Below are 19,324 nucleotides of genomic sequence, written 5' to 3' on the forward strand. Positions count from 1 at the left end.
CAGAGCATGTATATCGGGCACTGGTGTGCCGAAGTTAGCCGTACCAGGGAGGTGAAACGAAATTCGTCTCACCTCCCTGGCCGAATTGACACAGCGGCGTACGGCCAACTTCGTCACTGTGGAGAGAGGGGGAAGAGGGAGAGGGAAGAGGCTCCTCACCAGTCCAAGAATCTTCTACCGCCCTCACAGCATCGGAGCAGCGCGAGGCGAAGCCGTCTCTTTCCTTGCCAGTTCTTGTTCCCCATCCCTTTCACCTTCAGAAAGTCCAAAATGTCTCTCCCACGCTATTCAAGGACGAATCCATCTCATCCCGATCAGATGAAATATTCGTGTTTATCTCTAGACGAGGAGTCCGTAGACTGCAGGGTAACGAAAGGTTCCGCCAGCCCTCCGCCACTCTGGTTCGTGCTGCCTCCGCTGTTCCTGTTGGATCGACTCTGCCCGGTGCCACTGTAGCTGCTGTGTACGGGGAATTCGTTGGCTCTCTCGAATCCCTTATCACCTAGCTGGTGGTGACTCCCGTACTCTTTGGAACCGAACGTGCCATTCCTATCGAGATTACTTCCGTAGCCGTCATTGTAGGCGTCCCCTCTGCGCGACATGTCGTTGCTACCCTTGTATCCGAACGGCTCGGACGTGCCGCGCGCGTAGGTGCCGCTATCACCAAATGCGTCGTTGTTCATGTTGGACGAGACGTAGGGATCCACGACGTTTGCTTCGTATGACTGCTGGGTGGCGAAGCGCTCTCGATCGCTGAACGACTCGTTCTGGTTGTCGAAGGCTTCCATGTATGCAGTCTTCAGCGCAGGCATCTCCTCGATATCTGCTTCCTGTGGTCTGTAGTCTTGCCCTCCTCCTCCCAAGGTGGAGCCCCCAAACGTGCTACCGCCATAGTTGCTACCCGCGTAGTTGCTGCCAGCGTAGTTGCTACCATAGTTGCTAGTAGTGTAGTTGCTACCCCCGTAGCTGCTCCCTGGGCCCCCAGTCGGTTTCAGTTCCTGCATAGTATACAGATTTTCTCTGCTGGATTTCATGCCTTCGTTCTTGTAGGCGCTCTGTTTGATCACGGAAGCTGAGGTCGAGGTGGCAAGGGCACCATTAGAGGGACCACCGTTCAGATGACGGACCGAAGCACGGCTACCACGGAGCGATGCTCTAGTCCCGGATAGCGACTTCTTACTGCCACGGAGGCTGGTGGTACGATGGATGTAAGTACCGGTGCGCTTGTCCACATAGCCATCCTTGAAGCGGTCACGCAGCTTGGCGTAGTTGGCCGAGAAGTTGAGAACGTAGTGAATCTGAACACAGAATAGATTTTACATTAAAAAGAAATTAAAATATACAACAGAAGATATCTGTCGAAAAAGCAACAACAACAACTAAGCTTTGTCCTTGAGAGAATCTCCTCTCCCACTGCATAAGCTTATGATGCTTTTATGAAGAATTCGCAAAGACAGTTTCCATCAAAATGGTTATCATCTCATTCTTATGTATTTCTGCAGCCCCGATTCTTTCGAACTGCCCAAGCCTGTCATTGTTCGAGTCTTGTTTCATGTCAAACTAAAATATTGGCCACAAATGCTCTCTCTTCATTATGTACAGCGCACAATTCTTTTCTTTAGGATCTGTTCCCTCCGTTTCCTATCATCGTATTGAGACAGTCACATGTTACTTCAAAAAGATGCATGAATGACAGGATGTCATGACGAAATGTACAAAGACAACCAAGAAACGAAAGGAAATATCTAGTCTAGCGGGAAAGTGTCAATTTGATTTCAACTCTGCAACCTGTCCACTCACCAACGCTATGACAGTAAGGATCACTCCAGCCAAAGCGACGCCGTAATAAATCAGGACATCCTACAAGAAAGAACAAGACACACGCATTAACATTCACATCAGTCACAGTTAGCATGCTCGAAACAGGAGAAACAATCACTTCTGTCTTTTAAAATTCACTGCAAATTTGAGACTTAGTTATTAACTGAGAGATTAGGAGGCTTTTGAAAGATCTGTAACCGAAATAACTACATATAAACAACAAAATACTCAAACGAAATACAATTTTTATACTGTGCCCTACGAAACACGAGTAAATAAATAGGAAAAGTTATAATGAACATATACAGCACCAAACCATAGGGTGGGGTTCCTTAATGAGTTACAGAATTCATCCATGATGTTACAGGAGAAGAGAAGAAGATGGCGAAGTGATACTCACGCTGTCACACATGTAGACGAGATCTTCGTTACACATGAAGAAATCCTCCTCCTCTGTGGACGGAAGTCTTGGGTCAGCCCAGCGAGACGCTTCCGGGTCATAGTTTATCAGACCTACAACAGCGCAATAGCGCAAAGTGAAGACCACCAATGACAATAGATTAAGATTGTTTCACCGTCGAGTTTAGGTCCTTTACACATCAGAAAATTGCTATAGCTACAACACTAACACACACACAAAGAAAGGGCTGAAGGTAAAATTAAAAAGAAAAAAAGATTGCAGCATAACGGATGAGAAACGAAGAAACAAAATCTTTTCAACAATAATGCTACTTACTGCATATAACTATCAAGGAATCTTGCTCCAACTTACGGTTCAAATCAGACTTAGTATAATATCTCGTCGCAGATGTTAATGGAGTAGTTTCCGCCTATGCTTTCGCGCAAATACAACACTTTTCCGGCAATTTTTTACACTTTAACATAATGCAAGAAGAAAGTTATGGGACACCGAGGAAAATTGACATTTTAACAGACGCCCTCTAACACCAAGACCGAAAGACATTGATAATATTATTATATCAGAAACGTGTATCGCACCCCACTGCCTGAGGTCCAAGCACTCGTAGAAGTAGCGCTCCTGGTTGAGTTGGTCCTTGGCTGACCGGCAGACGCCGCCGGCGTGGACGCTGAAGAAGAAGGTCGGGATGACGGTGATGACCATGATTATCAGCCAGATCATCAGCAGAACGTAGGCAATGGTCAGCACCTGGGACAAGAGGTGGAAGGGGGACGAATACGAGGAAATATTCATCTCTTTGCCATCGTCCTTATATTCATTATCGCGTAGAGCATAAAGTCATTGAAGTTATTTAAGATGATACTTTGGAATGTATTCACAATAACGACGAGTCTTCATACACTGAGGGGAACATACTGCCCGTCGATACATTCGTACATATAAATTACTTGATATTTATTTCAATGCAGGCGTGCTCAAGGGCAGTTTGAGGAATTTTTGTTCTAGGGAAATCTGGGTGTTTTTTTTAATTCCTTCATGTATATATTATGATATATTATATTATGACAAAAGTTCAAGTTCCATTTCAAATTTATTTCGTTTTTACACAGTAAAATAATATATAAACATAAATCTCACTTTCTTCAGTGACAGATATAATGCATGTAAATTTGTTCAGAGAAAACAATAATTGCAAACTTACAGTAGGGATACATTGCAATGGTTGCTGAGGTAATGAAAGTGAAATGATTGTCAATATGCACTGTGTGAAAAAAAAAAATGGATAGTCATCATTTTTTTATCAAAATGGTTTGGCTCAGAACAAAGAGCAGTGGTGACAAAACCGGAACATTCGACTGGGAATCAAGTCAGGGTTAGCACCATCGTGAGCAGACGACGGCCCCTTACCATTCCTGTCTGACATCGGCCTTTGGCGCGCGTTCTGAAGCGGCACACGAACTCCTTCCGGGTCGCACCCGTGCCCAGGTAGGCAGTGGCCAGCATGAGAACACATAGGATGACCATGACAGCTGTGCCGACGGCCACTCCGATCTTCACGTAGAGTAGCCTGAAGAAAAGTGGAGATAATTTCATCAAGATTTTCCTTTTATCCATTTCTAATACAGGGACACCATCAGCTTAGAATTGACCGCATAAGGCAACAGACAAGAATAATCGTGATAGGATAATGTAGCAAGTTAGCCTACTGAACATAGGTTCAACTTACATATACAGAAGAGGTATAAAACTTTTTTTTTTCTGTTGATTTCATTTGTTTATTTCACATGTGGGTATACTTGGTCCTGTTTCGGTTCGATTCGGTTTTGGTTTCGGTTTTGGTTTTGGTTCGGTCTTGTTTGTAAACTCACCAGTCTGACATCACTCCTTTGAGCGTGTCATTCCAGAGGAAGATATTGACGGTCTCGTCGGAGGCGAGAACGACGCCGACACAGAAAGCGACCACGCCGATCAGGTAGACGATTGTCGTCAGGAGGTTGGGGCACGGACAGCGAAGACAGCATGTCTTGCAAGGCCCAGGAACTGCAGGACCAAGAAGAAATGGGTGGCAACGATCATTACAAAGTCTGCAACAACAGTTTTACGGACAAACAAAATAGAAACACGACTATTTTTACTATGACTTCTATAATTTTAGTGCAACACCAAACTACTGCTGCTGCGTATGTGAGGTCATGTTTCGGTTCGGTTCGGTTTTGGTTTTGGTTTCGAACAGTATTATCACGATAATTTAAACAATTTTGGGCAAATTTTGATGAATAAGACAATAAATACTGGGTTAGGAGTTAGTGGCTTTCATCCAGTATTATTATCTTTTACTGCCATCCTTGTCTGCACACCCTCGTGGGATACAAACCATCAATATACAAGGGTATAAGAGCTTTGAGTCTGTCGTAAATTGGGCACCAGCTCACAGGTGGCACAGTGGACTTTGCTCTTTATAGAAATTGAAAGAGAGATATATACACCTTTCAGTGGTTGTTGCTTGAAAATACATTATTCATACAGAAAATAGACTTTGACCATCGTACGTGCACGTTCTTCGTAGTGCGGCAGTATCTTCTCGCACGCACCCAGACGGCCATCTCTTTGTGCAAAATGGACCCCTTTCGGGACTATCATCCTAAAACACCGTTGATAACGTACATAGAAATGTTGCCCACGGGACTGACGAGTTTAATGGTGTATTCTGTCTGCCCATCACACAAGGGGGTTCAAAGTTATGTTTGCACTGCATGTCGATACATTTACACTCAAGCGCACGTATCTCCGCGCTGTACACGATATGGACTACCGATAATGTATTATGCACCACTGCCTTATGGCTGTCCCTATAATATTTTCATTAATCTACAGTGCAGATTCTCCCGCGTACAATGTACCATTTGAACAAAATAAGAATGTATCAATAATTGTGGGTTATATCATCTGTCAGTTTAAAAAGAAAATCTAGATGTCACACGGAATTGTGGGTATTGTCTGTTTAGGTATACTTTCATTTTGCCCCCTTTCATTTTGCTTATACTGTATACTATTTACTATATTTTGAAAAATATACAAAACCGTAGTCGTGTGTGATGTGGAAATGCAACATGGTTACATTGATATTGATAATCATTACTATGGAATTATTAATACTATCATTACTACTATTTTTAAAAACATTCCTAGCGTTATTGATATCTTTATCTTAATGAACATAATAATTGCAGTCATAATGAACATGAACGGAATGATGACATTCGTTTTTTTCGTTACATCTATACCTTTAGTTTAATCATTTTCTATTCACCGACTGGCTGCGTTGATCACGCATTGAGTTACAGTCTATGCCGATAGATTATTTTATGTCTTTGTAAGGTGATTGTGAGACTTGAACCACGGGACGACAATTACTCAACGGACTACAGGTATACATGGTATCCATCATAGAACAAATTTGCCCCTCCTTTGTTGGATTCATGAATTGTTTATACAAGAGTGAGTCAACTACAATCTCGCACTCCAAGGAGCCATGTACACTGTATGGACCCTTGGAGTAAAGCAAAGCTCAAGTGTGAAAAATATGGCACCGCTCACACCTCAGAGACCTTATAGAGACATCAGATGAAAATAGATGAACATGCTTTCGTGCAACTCCGTGATGTATTTAGCGTGCATGTTATATGCATGAGAATGACACGCTTGGTGTTCCGGAATTTATCGCAAAGCACAAGCAAGCACATAAACAAACAAGCAAACATAATCTTTGTATGATAATCAGGCGTGTCACTCACAATACAAAAGGTTCATTTTTCATCTTATCGATGCAACTCCCCCCCCCCCCTCTCTCTCTCTCTCTCTCCCTTTAAAATGATAATTGCATATGCACTGTAATCTGCGTTACATTTAATTTAATAATAAACAAGAGTAGAAAAAAAAACGAAATATGGTATTGCGGATATCATAATCTACTTGCAAAATAGGCTAAAAGATATATACAGACGTCATTGGCCACAACATTACTATTCTGAAGCATACCATTATCAGTTGTATATCTTGTTTCCCTTTATCAAATCATGTCGATAAATTCCTTTAAAGGTCAAAAAAAGTAGTTTACATGTCTTCCTCTGCTTCGGGGCACGTTTTCATTTATCAAAAAAAAAAAAAAAGTTGCTAGACGTTGTTCTAAATCTACTTCCCCGGATGTCGAGACTGGAGAAAAATAGAAGGAATTTCCCCCAAATATGTCTCGCGAAAAGTATAGGAAATCTGTTCTAAAACTCTAAAATGGCAAGCGTACGCACAACACACAATAAAGAGTGTCTAAATATATTTCTTGGCAAGCTTTGTGTCGGCAATGGTGCCGGAACGTGTACGTCTGACGAGCAGTGGCTTTACATTATTTCAAACATCAGAATGCACTTAGTTGTTTTGTTTTTGTTTTGTGTTGTTTTGTTTTGCTTTGTTTCGCTTGTTTGTATTTTTTCACATTTTCAAGTTCAGCATGACCTTACTATTGGCAACGAATAAAACTCACAAAACAGGGATTAACAGTCATTGTAAATGTTATAGCACGTGTTAAATAAATAATGGTCCATTGATTTCGAGGGAGACTCAAGAAAGAATAATTATATACATGTAGGCATACCTAGTATATCGTACTGGCGAATGCACATTATAGCTTGGTTATTGAGGGTAAAATAGTATTTAGATATGCATCTCTTACAATGATATTGTTGATGATACAAATACAAGCGGACATATTCAAATAGTTCTTCTTTTTTTCAAGTGACGTAAACTTCTTTCACATTTTTGTTGATGGTTTGCATTTTTCTTTGTTCACAACAGAATGACATTTACCGCGAGGCATAATGTCAACATTCCACGATATAAGAAACATAGTGCTCCTTAGTGCTGTCAAGAAAATACACTCTTATCAGTTTCTATCGGTAATTCGATGAAGCCAGACTATAATTATCTTTATCTATCCGTCCCATCGAGAAAGCATACGTTTTTTGCTCATTTCCATCAAATCTCCGCGCTTTTTTTGAAATGCGTCGCCTTCTCTGACAGTACGGGGCGCATCTACTTTCATTTTCGCTCCGCAAGAGTGGGCGATGCCAAGACAACGCTCTTATGATGGTACTAGTTTATTCTGTAGCACGGATGACGTACTGGAACTCGGCTGATAATGTCGATTTGAAGGTGTCAGAGCAGGGAGCTTCTCGAAACTCCTTGGTCAGAGCAATCGGAAAATGTATAACTGTGATGTGATGTCATGAAAACCGCCTGAGGAAAGTAATCAGACTGCTATGCTGCATGGAAGAGATACAGGGCTAGCTCAGAGCAGGGAGGTGAGGGTCTCACCTCCCTGCTCAGAGCGTTTCACCCGCTCTCTTCTCCCTTTTTGTTTTTAGCCTTTCAAGGATCTATTCCTGTGAATGAACACTAACGGATATTATTGGCGGGCAAAACAGTCTCAAGTGAAGAGCTACTGACTCAATTCACCCTCTTTTCATCTCCTATTGGGTTTTTTTGTGATTACAATGTTCCTCCTGCTGGGACAAGCACGATTTGGCGAGGCCATCGGTGACTTCAGCTAGGAGGTTTACTCGAAAACATCACAAAATCTATCCACGACTGTGGTTTGCTTTTATATTCAAGATTAGCCAGCTTGATGAAATAATGCTTTCGCTGATTGACCCATTCAATTATTTGCTTTCCAGTGAAAAATTACTGTCCTAGATATTTTGTATCCAATATGAAGAGACAGAACAACGTTTCCTTTTGGGTCCCCTTCCATCATTGAAGAACCATAAGCTACACGTTTTGTTGTCGTTAACTAACACTTCCTCATTCTTGAAATTCGTAACGTATGATTGACGACAATTCGCGAATTGAAAACACGAGAGCAAAATCCTACATATACGGGGCAATGGCCGAAATGATGTTTATTAGCACCCTGTCACTGACAAGACCTCCGGCTGCATGAAATACATATGTATATTATGTATGCCGTTGCTGGTTTTCTTACAGGGATTCACGTTTATATTGCAGAAGCTACCCTCTCACATCACTATTGGCGCGTACACCTCCCATTCGCCTTGAGCTTGGTACCATTGTTTGTTTCTGACAGGCGAATTGTACTGTAACTGTAACTTGCTTTTCATAGTCACATTTCTGTTACTTTCCAGCAGGATGTGTGATTTATAAAATACATTTTGAACGGGCAGGCTTTACAGATCCACATTAAAACCCATGTCAGTCGAAATGAGAACACTAATGTGTCAGGGAGAATGACTGGCGTTGTAATACGCTCAGGCTTCAGGCTGCCATGAACGACCACAACCGTTCGCGGCGTAGTTCAGGTGCATGCACTTACTACGTGCTTTTAAATTTGAGCCCAAGCACCAACGTTCTCCTTTGACACTTAAAGTACGGCGTCTTTCTGTCTTTATGCAGCCTACGACTCGTACGAGAGCTGGTAAGATCTGCCGTGAATATCAGTTGGATTTTCTTGGTATAATTACGTATGACAGATGGACACATTTTTTTTTTTCTGAGCGAAATAGTAACAACAGAAACAACGTTTTGAAACGCAGCCTAGCGAAAGCAAACAGGAGCTTGCAGAGGTCAAACGGGTCGTATTTACAGCTGAACCTGAATCCATGTCCCTTCGTCTCATGCTGAGATAAAATTGTATTCATTGACAACTACAGGTCACATGACATCTTCGGCACCCTCACTTAACCCGTAGTCTCGCTTCAATACGTTTTCATTTCCTCTCTTCCATTCGGGTAATTTTTTAGTCCATGGGAGCAGTTTCCTTCTCATGAGAAAGTAACGAGAATCTGAATGTAAAGTAGAACTTTGCGGCAAATCTTTCTTTGGGCGAACAATGGAATCACTTACAGTCTATAATAGATTATGCAAAACAAATGAAGGTTATGTAACCTTGGTGACGTCATAATCACAGATGCATGGCAGATATCCTGAGACGTCTACAGGGCATCGTGTTTGTTGACTTCCTCATATTCAAATAATTTTCGTGTTCTTGACATTTTTCCTGATTTCGCTAAACTCTTAATCATTCAGCTTCTTCTGTTACACCATTTTCAGCAAAAATAGATTTTCCCTGGGATGGATCATCTTGTAGTGACCCCCCCCCCTTGAAGAAAAAAAAAAAGTTCCGAGGTCATATTGTTGGCCTTTCATTCTTTCTTGTAATATCTAGAGTGTTTTATCTGTTGCGATTTTTCCCCTCATGAACACACTTCTTAAAATCATTGAAATATACCTCGTCGATGAAGTTTTCCGTGCAGGCACCCTGTGATCAAAACCGTGTTTGACGCGGAAAATCATTGTGAGAATATCTGTTATTACACCTTGTCTGGTCTCCATTGGAAGATCACAGTGTGCCTTCCATAATGGTGATGGCGGAATCTTGTCGTTTTATTTTGGCTTAATACTTCTCTCCTCCAGTATTCTGAGTCAAGCTATTAACGGAGCACTTCACCTGGTACAGAGTCGGGCAATGAAATGTCGCAAGATTAATGATTGATTGAATGCTTTGTTGACTGACAGCGTTCTGCAGAGCGCGATTTAGTAGGCAGGCAACGAACAGCACCCCTCCCCTCACAAGAGAGAAAATTATAATAATAATAATAATCATAACTAACAACGCTTATATGGCGTGTACTATAGTGTATAATGTCCCTATTCGCGCTCAAGAAAAGGAAAGGCCTAACAGAATATAAAACTGCCATTGCAGTGGCACCGAGTTTCATGTTTGTTTACACTGTAAAAAAAGATGCGTTTCCAAAGCAGATTTGAATTCATTCATGTAATTTGAGTAGATGCATTATCATACAAACGTTCTTTCTCCATAAATTCTTGTCCTTCTGTTTGAAATAACAAATGCATTTTACAGTCTTTGCTTTTTGATATCATAGATGAAGAGTATATTGGATCACTTTGAAATACCACTTAGGGCCTACATGACATTGCTCTGCCTGATTGGCTCGCCAAAACGCTGGAACGGATATTTATATATATATATATATATATATATATATAATGTGAGAAATAGTTCCCTGGGTCCCGAACGTACGCGGTGCCGCATTGTTGGATGTATATAGTTGAAAGAAATTGGACTGAGGCGGGACGTTGCTCTCGATCTTAGTCTCCCTGGACATATGATGTTATTCTGATGATGACTGGAGGTTAGAGTGGATATTTGTATTGAATTGAATGATTGATTTGTGTATATAAAGGAAAGGATTGAGAAGATTGGTAATATGTGAAATTGCATTATATATTATATGACACATCAGGTTATTCATATAATAATCGTTCTGTTGGTAGGTCCTGACGAAGGCCCAATGACGGGCCGAAAGCTTGACAAATAAAAGGGAGACTAAGATCGAGAGCAACGTCCCGCCTCAGTCCAATTTCTTTCAACTATATATATATATATATATATATATATATATATATATATATATATATATATATATATATACATATATATATATATATATATATATATATATATATATATATATATATATATATATATATATATATATATATATATATATATATATAGGGCCTACATTTAATTAGGACATTGCATTTCATTTATTTTGCAGTGTTCTTCGCTGTTTTGTAGTATGATGTTGATAAGATGACGTTATGAACACTCGTAGTACACTGGTAGAACACGATGATAAAAGAGTAAAGTGATATCAGCAACAATAATAATATTCCAAATCAAAATCCCTAAATTCCGCTACAACACTGTTCTTCCGGGCATCCCTGCCATGACCTCGGTAGAGTTAGAGCCAAACTGTCGAGTAAAACATTTCTTCCGATGTTTACAAAGAAATTTCAACTTTATGACGACGGCAATAGCATCATCATGGATTTCATGTAATCATCATCGTCACCTGGTGACTATCACTACTAACTCCTTCTATATCTTCACTGCTTCTACTATACTACTACTACACTACTGCTGCTGCTACTTGTCATGTACATGTATATACACATTTGTATTATATAGTACTCTTTAACTACTACTACACTACTTCTACTATACCTTATCATCATCTGTGATAATAATAAACTGATATCATTATAACTATATGACCTCTAACACAGAAAGTAGGAAAGAAAGGAAACGGCAAATGGAATTTCTGTGACATTTTTGCGATTATAAACAAAGTCTTGTCCAAGGCTTTACATACAAGGTCAACCGTAAAGTTTACTTCTGACGACATCACGCAGACAGGCCCCTTAAAAGATAACTTTTGACTTTTGGGTTCATCCTTGACAGCACGTCAAAAAACGGAGACAAAGAGGATTATATATGCTACCCATGGTTTCCTGATTCACATAAATATTGCGGGAGTGCTTGATCCAATCTCCTCGGAATGTATATTATAATTCTCCTCCCGCTGGGTTCTAATTCATGGTCAGGGCAAAAAGGTCATTCTACAAAATCGGAGATTATTACCCCGTGTTTGCGTAGTAAATCTGCAAACGCACATGTCAATCCCGTTCGTCATGCAGTTTCATTCATGATGTTTGACGATAATATTTCGTTGAAACAATAATTGCAGTACAAATATTTTTGCGTATAATTTTCCTCGTAATCTTCACAATTAACACACTTTTATCATATTGCCATCATTTTCCAATTTCTTAATATACTACATTATGTAGTAATTAAATTCATCGGTATGAACTCAATTGGCTGGGTATTTCCTCATTCAATCTGTTAAGTAATGACCTTTGATAGTGTTTAACAACAGATTTTAAAGGATTTCCAAAGCGTTGAACAATGTCCGTTCATTTGTAAATTAGACCATGGAGCTACTAGCTCCATGATTAGACCTAAAAGGAAAAAAAAATGTATCGCCACACCTCGGTATCATGTAGGCCTAACGGTTACATGATACGACAATATCCGTTGACAACATGTTATAACAAGGAGGTATGAGAGAACTCTCATACCTCCTTGGTTATACGACGTCCATGTGTTATAGAAATGTCATCTTACGTGAAATTTCTCTAACAAAAACACAGAAAATTGATATATAACCAGGTATTGTTTTAATCATCGTATGTACTGGAACGTGCCGTCATCTAACAATAATAGTTCCATAAAAGTGATATAACGTGCATAAAAAGGAACAACGCCTTGATGGAAGTATTTATTGCCGGTTGGCAGGAAAAAGCATGTCTTCGAAACCAAGGGGATATCTCATGGAAGCCCTGAAGGGACGTCACAAAACACATTTCTCTCTCAAGGTTCACCAAAATTTGACAATTATTTCATATTTAGATTATTCACAGATGCACACAGACAGAAACTCTCATGCAGTGCACTCCCGTTATATCGAACATGGTCATACAAATTTTAACAAAATTCTCGTTACAACGGGAAAAAAAAAAAAAGGTCCCCCAAATCCTCATCTATACATCTTTACAACTGTACGTATAAAACCTGTTATACTCTACTGTTCGACACAATTTCAAAATAACGAAAGAAAATTGCCGGTCCCGAGGACAACGGGAGTCGCCTGTATAATCATCATCTTCTCACCCACGATACACTGCATCGTGTATTTCATCACTTCGCGTCCTCTTATTGGGCATCGGAGATTACGCCAAATCTCTTGGCTCTCTAGACTGGAAATCAACCGCGTTTATTATGAGACTAAACTGTAGATCCATACGATTTACGCGGGAAGTGTTCTGATTACTTGAACCTTCGGGCTACGGACGCTGTGGACAAACATTTCTCGGGATATGATCACCATGCCAAGTGATGACACTCGGTTATCGTCTGGTGTTTCATCAGCCATCCCAGTTTCAATCGTAGCCTGATGACCAGTATAGAGATGAAATTTTCTGCACCCGTTGGAATCAAAATATAACAGCTTATTCATCCATCATTTTATATCATACAAAGAGAATAACATGTACACAGCAAATTTATACACTGTATATGCACACACAATCAATTCAGATATTTAAAGGGTCGCACTAAACTATCTGATTTTTTTTTTCACACTGAGAAAGTGATTACAAAATGATTGCTCTTATATACTTACTACACCCTCTTTGCCTGCTTCACTTATTTTAGAACGTTCATGCATACAAGAGGGAGTTCATTCAACTACAATTATTACGTGGCATGATAAAGGTGAGTGCACAAGAAACGATTCTGCACTCTACTGCAGTTTTGTTTTTTTCTTGCCCGTTATCGTTGTTACACTGGATGAGGTTGCTGTCGTTTGAAGTTTCCAAACGATGAGCAATACACGACCAATGACACAATATGTTGTTTCTTCCTCCTGGCACTTTGGGGGAACGAAACGTTCCCGCGGGAAATTAGCGCGCACAACTCGGTGGAAAGCCTTATCATCGGTATGAATTAATTTCTTCCTCCCTCTAGGCCCGTGGTGCTTGTACATGAGCATGACTCCAGTTGACGTGAAATTAGGGTGCAGGGAGTGGTGGAAGAGCCGTCTGGATCAGTACGGTTTCCATCTCACAGGCAAAAAAAGAAAAAATACTTAAAATTAGATTATTAATGCAGACCTAATTATACTCTGCAACTTCAAACCCCAGAACGACTGTATTTTGAGCGAAACTGTCTAAAATTGGCTTGGAGGGAATACTCAGAAAAAAATATCGGTAGTTTGGTGGACCAGTCACAAGTTAACGAAGTTACCCACATAATACAAAAATGTACTTTGCATGATTGTACGGGAGATGCCAATCACCAACGAAATCGGTAGGATTTAGGCGTAAAGGTGATGCTAAAACTGCATGCATTCTATTTCTCTGTTTACCTTACGTCATAAATAATATTCATGCAATTTGATTTCTTCAATATAAACCACTATACGGAATCCGTGATTGTCTTATTTACACACACGAGGATCGTGTGCGTGAAAAGGACCGAGGTTTCTTCTCAATAACATATAATAGTGACATTGAACACACACGCACACAGACACAATATGCACAATATACACAATGGATGTTGAGATCTTTGGAGTGTCCGTAATTTTCATATCATCATATTCATATCATAGGTCACTATGGATGCTTTTTCACCTACTGAAATGCAGGCAACTTACATGTACACCTTTACCTATAAGAGGTGCCTAATCCCATTAAGCTTGTTGATACTTTTTACTGGATTACATCAGTACCTTGCTGATCTTCAGAGCTTACTGTTTGCATTACGTCAATAATGATGCGTTAGTCTAGCCACCTTCTAATATGAGTTAATGAACCCTTCCTCGCAGTAATTAGCCAAAATGAGGACGTGTTTTTAACGGTCCCTTCTTGCGCTGACAACGTATAAAGGTGTTGAACTTTTCCTATTAATATGCGTACATGTACATGTACGTCATTATAAATGCTTCCTTTGAAGTGTTTTGGAAGATGATGCTCGCATAATATTCCTTCATCATCTAGCTGCAGTGAGTTGTCACCACCTAGTCCTACATAAGTCGCTTTGTGGTTTGTCGTTAAACATAATCATGTTTAAGTATATTTCACGAAGATGAACGAACGAAAATACAAACTCACATTATTTCTATTTACTCTAAGTCTACAGTGCATGCTGCCTTTCTCAGGCCAAAATATTCCCTGAATTAATCGATTCCTTTTCAATACAGCCACTCACTGAATAATCTTCGATCTGTGTTCTCTCTCACCTCTTGACCTTGGTCATGTTTGTCTTTGTTCATTGTTATCGGTTATCAATTCATTGTAATCATGTTGCCATTTTGTTTGTCCGTTAATGATTTGTGTTATAATACATCGTAAGACTATTTCTCCTACCATTGCTTTCATGCTTGAATATAGAAATATAAATAACTGTTGATAACTGAACATTTTTGTGGAGTGATTCAGGGTATAAAAATCTTTACCTCTGAAAAAAAAAATCTATACATTGTTTGTATTGACGTAATAGTCGTCATCTCTTTAGATGAACCTTATAGGAACTTGTTAGAGCAAACGGATCTCCATTACTAATATAAATGCTGAACGCCATAGCTGAATTTGTCTCCAAGAGATCGCTAATACATTAGCATACCCTGTAAGAATACTGACTTACAATGTACGCAAGCAGCATACCTTCGGATCCATGCTAATTTTGTAGCTGTAATTCAGTTGACTCAATAAAGATAATATGATTATTTTAACATATCAAAATCAGATCAGATGATATGCCTAGTCTACGAGAGTGAACGGTGTAATCTATTGCCATGGAACCCACGGAAGTCCAATATACTTGGTTGAAGATAACTACATAGATTTAATCTCGCAAGACAGATGAAAGTTAAACAATATAATGAATTTCACATCTAAAATGCTTGTGATACATCGGCATATGACATTCACGTAAAGGCATCCAACAACGGGAAATTAGCCCAAGTTATCAAATTTCCTTCAAGACACGCCTCACGTTCGGACGAACAAGCAAGGATCGGAGCGATACTAAACAGCACACCCGAGGACACTCGATTCTCATCGGCCTCGTTCTATTTAGGCACATTATGCTTTTAACTATTATAGTATAAGCGAGACTAGAAAGCCGCAGTGAACATCTCTGTTTCCTCGAGATGAAGTTGTTTATAACTTTCGTGCTTTTAGTGCACGGTCTGTAACCATGGCAATAAAGCCGGTGATTCCCTGACGCACGGATGTAGGTTATCCTCTGACATCAATATTGGCAAAATCATAAAAACCCGATGATAAACGCAAATTCGAAAAATGCACCTCATGGCGACAAACTGACTTTCGATACCATGGACCCGGGTCCAAGGAGGTGGACCAAAGCGTACAGTAGTTGATTAGCTCCTCAAAGACGTGTGCCTAGTGGACTATTTTAACCTCAAGGTAACCAAGGAGTTATCATTATGAAAATTTCTGGGGGGGGGGGGGGTTCTTGGTTCAATCGCTGTCTCTGATACATTTTTCTATATCAGTTACCAGCGTGCACGCGTGATATCTTTATCTCTTTCTACGATATCGACCTCTCTTTCATCTCCCTCTCTTTCTCTCTCACACACAGATAAATATATAAACATACGTAATATACATTGCAACTGATTATCAGATTGCCCTACATGTATATACTCGACCGAAGAAATTCATGAATTTGAATATGTAGTACATGTAGGGCCTACATGGTGGTTACGAAGATAAAGATACGGCAAACAAGTATCTTGTATCTTGTTATATTACTTGATAATAATGTTGTTAAACTGTTTATATATTTCTTTGTCTTCGTGCATTTAATGAGGCCCCAGTATTAACCTCGGCTTACTGAGGATCCTCTTGTATGGTACTTTGATTTTTTTTTTATTATATCTTTGTTCTCTGTCACAATGATTTCCTTACCTTTCATTTGAAAAATCAGCCATGAATAATGATGAATCAATGTGTATATTTTCGAAAGTGATATCGTGGATTACTTGTACCATGCAAAAACAATAAAATGAAATGAAATGAAATATAGAGAAGATACACATGTCTAGTGAGAATGTGTGTGAGAGAGACGCAGAGAGACATACGTTTACGGTAAAAAAAAATCAAAGTAGCTGCGATAATCATCCTGATGAATCATGTCAATCATTTCAGCACCACAAGAATCGCCTGGCTTCCAGATCTTCCCCTGGTGCTCCTCCTGTAACGGATTCCCGTATGACAGGCTTACACCAAATACACGTGGCCTTATCAGCAGCAGAGGGGCTTCGCTTCTCCTCCACCTCTGTATAATTTCATGCGTTGCCATGGCGACATGACTTTATCTACCCTTCATCAAGGCGAGGAAGTCAATACTAGTAAGAATAGATTTGTTTCTCTCCTGTATATGATTACAAAGAGAATAAATGTTCGCAAGACTGGAGAGGTTTGTTTCCCAGGCCCCGCGCTGTGCCATTTCAACACCCCGGCGCCTGCCTATCTCACCGTTTGATCTTACGATGACGACAGATATGGGAGAGATGACGAATCAAAACAGATTATCAAACTATATTTGTGTCTTTCCTGTGTATCGTAAACAAATTAATTTCCATCCACATTCCGGTGCTTTGTTTGGCATTTGGTTTGAAAAAGGAGACGTCAATATTCAGCACTGACATGGTTCCCAGAGGTAGGTTACCTCCATTCTTTCGATTAAGACCTTTTTTTTCTCTCTCTCTCTCTCTCTCCCAGCCTGTTTCTGGTTGTATAAGATGAATGAATTGTTTGTTTCTGTATCTTGATAGACTACGGACCTGATGAAGCAAAGGGTTATTTGTAAAATTATGTTCCTAAAAACCTCGTTATAATACTGTTTTACTTGATACAATGTATATTGTTTAGTGATTTATAATCGACATTATTGGTTTTTGTATGCTGCCTTATCTTATTTTTTTCTTTTCTTGTTTATTTTTATTTGAATAATCATGTCTTTGATCTCTGTAATTTTGTTTGATGTTGTTTAATAAAAATTGAAAGATAAAAAAAAGATGAATGAATCATTGTAGGAAATGTTAGCGAAAGCAGCGCAAATGAAATTGTCATTTCTAACGTTGAGTGATGAATGAATGTTTTGTCAACAAATTGAGCATTACAGTGTACATGATATTTAAAACTAATGGGAAAGGAGGGAATGAATGAATAGATTAACACACCGATAGATACAATGTTGGAAGTGGGGAAAAATAATGAACTGAACTGAAATTAAATTAAATGAAAAGATAGATTATGAAATACTGTAGATAGCAAAAAAAAATCGAATAAGTACATGAATGAAGAAATAAGTCATTTCTAAAGAAATGAATGACACCAAAGTAGATTTAAAAAACAGGATGATACGGCTGATATGCTTTTCACGCTCTGTTCAGATTGATCATTCCACCACAGTGCAAATACATAGTATTTGCAGGCACTAACGCTGACAACCATGTATCGCCATTTATCATTTTTCGCTTTTCCTAAAGTAATGCCACAATACGTGTCCCTGTTCCTTTCACATACATTCTACAATGAGGTAAGCACCAGGCCCAACTATTCACAGAATCGTACAGGGGATGCAGCAGTACGATGTCAATATAATTATTATGCCTACACAAGGAATGGTTATATACTATTCACCGTTTGTGTTCTTTGCATCGAATTGACGTAGACTAAATTACGTTATATACAATTGTGTGTACAATCGTATTCTCAACTATCATGCATCTATGCTCTTTTTCGCTTCTGGTTGCATATTGTATGAACCATGCGTTACGCGATTATTGGGGACGTTCAAACCGCCATTTCTTTGACTTAATCTGTGTATTGCCAGCTATAATGCCATCGAACAAAGCTACAGTATAGCAACATTGCATGACAATGCGTCATGACAAATCGATACGTCTTTGAATCAATCTCTCTTCTTTGCCTTTGACTTAAAATGATGGAAACGTCTGTGCAGTTCATGTTTTAGCATGTTGTGTTTTAGTCGATGTTTAAGCTTAATCGATACTACACAATCACGCAAACATAATCTTATACACATTTCCATACCAACCTGTGTATGGTTCCTCATAGTAGACGGATTCCGCCATAGAAAACCCCGCGATAGACATCCCGGTGTAGTCGTATTCCGACCTGTTATCCGTGATGAAAATCTACTCAGGTCTCTTCAGAGTGAAAGATACAAATCGCGATCTCCTGCCGCCTGTCCGCGTCCTACTTGACCAGAGATGGCCCTCGAAACTGTGATGGGAGATCGCAGGTTGAAGGTCAAGGGTCAAAGAAGATGAATGGAGGAAGACGACATGATGAGGAGGGCGATCACCGACACAGTTTCTCCTTCCGCCTCACCTCGACTCAGCTTTCGACGAGCTTAAAAACAGTCTGGAATCAGGTGGTGATCAGCTCCGCGACTGAAGCAACAGTCAGTGGCGACTTCGCTGTAGTACTCCTCCCTTACGTTCAGAAAAGCTGTAACGAAAAATGATCAGTAATGATGTTTAATCAAGATCATTCTTTTTTATTTCCACAGTTAAAGAGATTTCC

The 19,324-nt window shown here is 39.7% G+C and overlaps 1 protein-coding gene across 1 annotated transcript; it reads right to left on the reverse strand.

Annotated features, from left to right (window-relative positions):
* Positions 1 to 314: 314 nt before the first annotated feature.
* On the reverse strand, positions 315 to 19,159 carry LOC140235168 (uncharacterized). Its single transcript, XM_072315204.1, has 7 exons — positions 18,834 to 19,159; positions 4,111 to 4,282; positions 3,650 to 3,809; positions 2,821 to 2,989; positions 2,222 to 2,334; positions 1,801 to 1,860; positions 315 to 1,298 (listed from the first exon to the last, which is right to left on the reverse strand). Exons 1-7 carry the CDS (start codon positions 18,889 to 18,891, stop codon positions 315 to 317), a joined length of 1,716 nt encoding a protein of 571 aa, XP_072171305.1. The 5' UTR covers positions 18,892 to 19,159.
* Between the last annotated feature and the right edge of the window lie 165 nt (positions 19,160 to 19,324).

The sequence above is a fragment of the Diadema setosum genome, chromosome 11 (genome assembly GCF_964275005.1).
Source record: "Diadema setosum chromosome 11, eeDiaSeto1, whole genome shotgun sequence".
NCBI classification, from domain to species: Eukaryota; Metazoa; Echinodermata; class Echinoidea; order Diadematoida; family Diadematidae; genus Diadema; species Diadema setosum.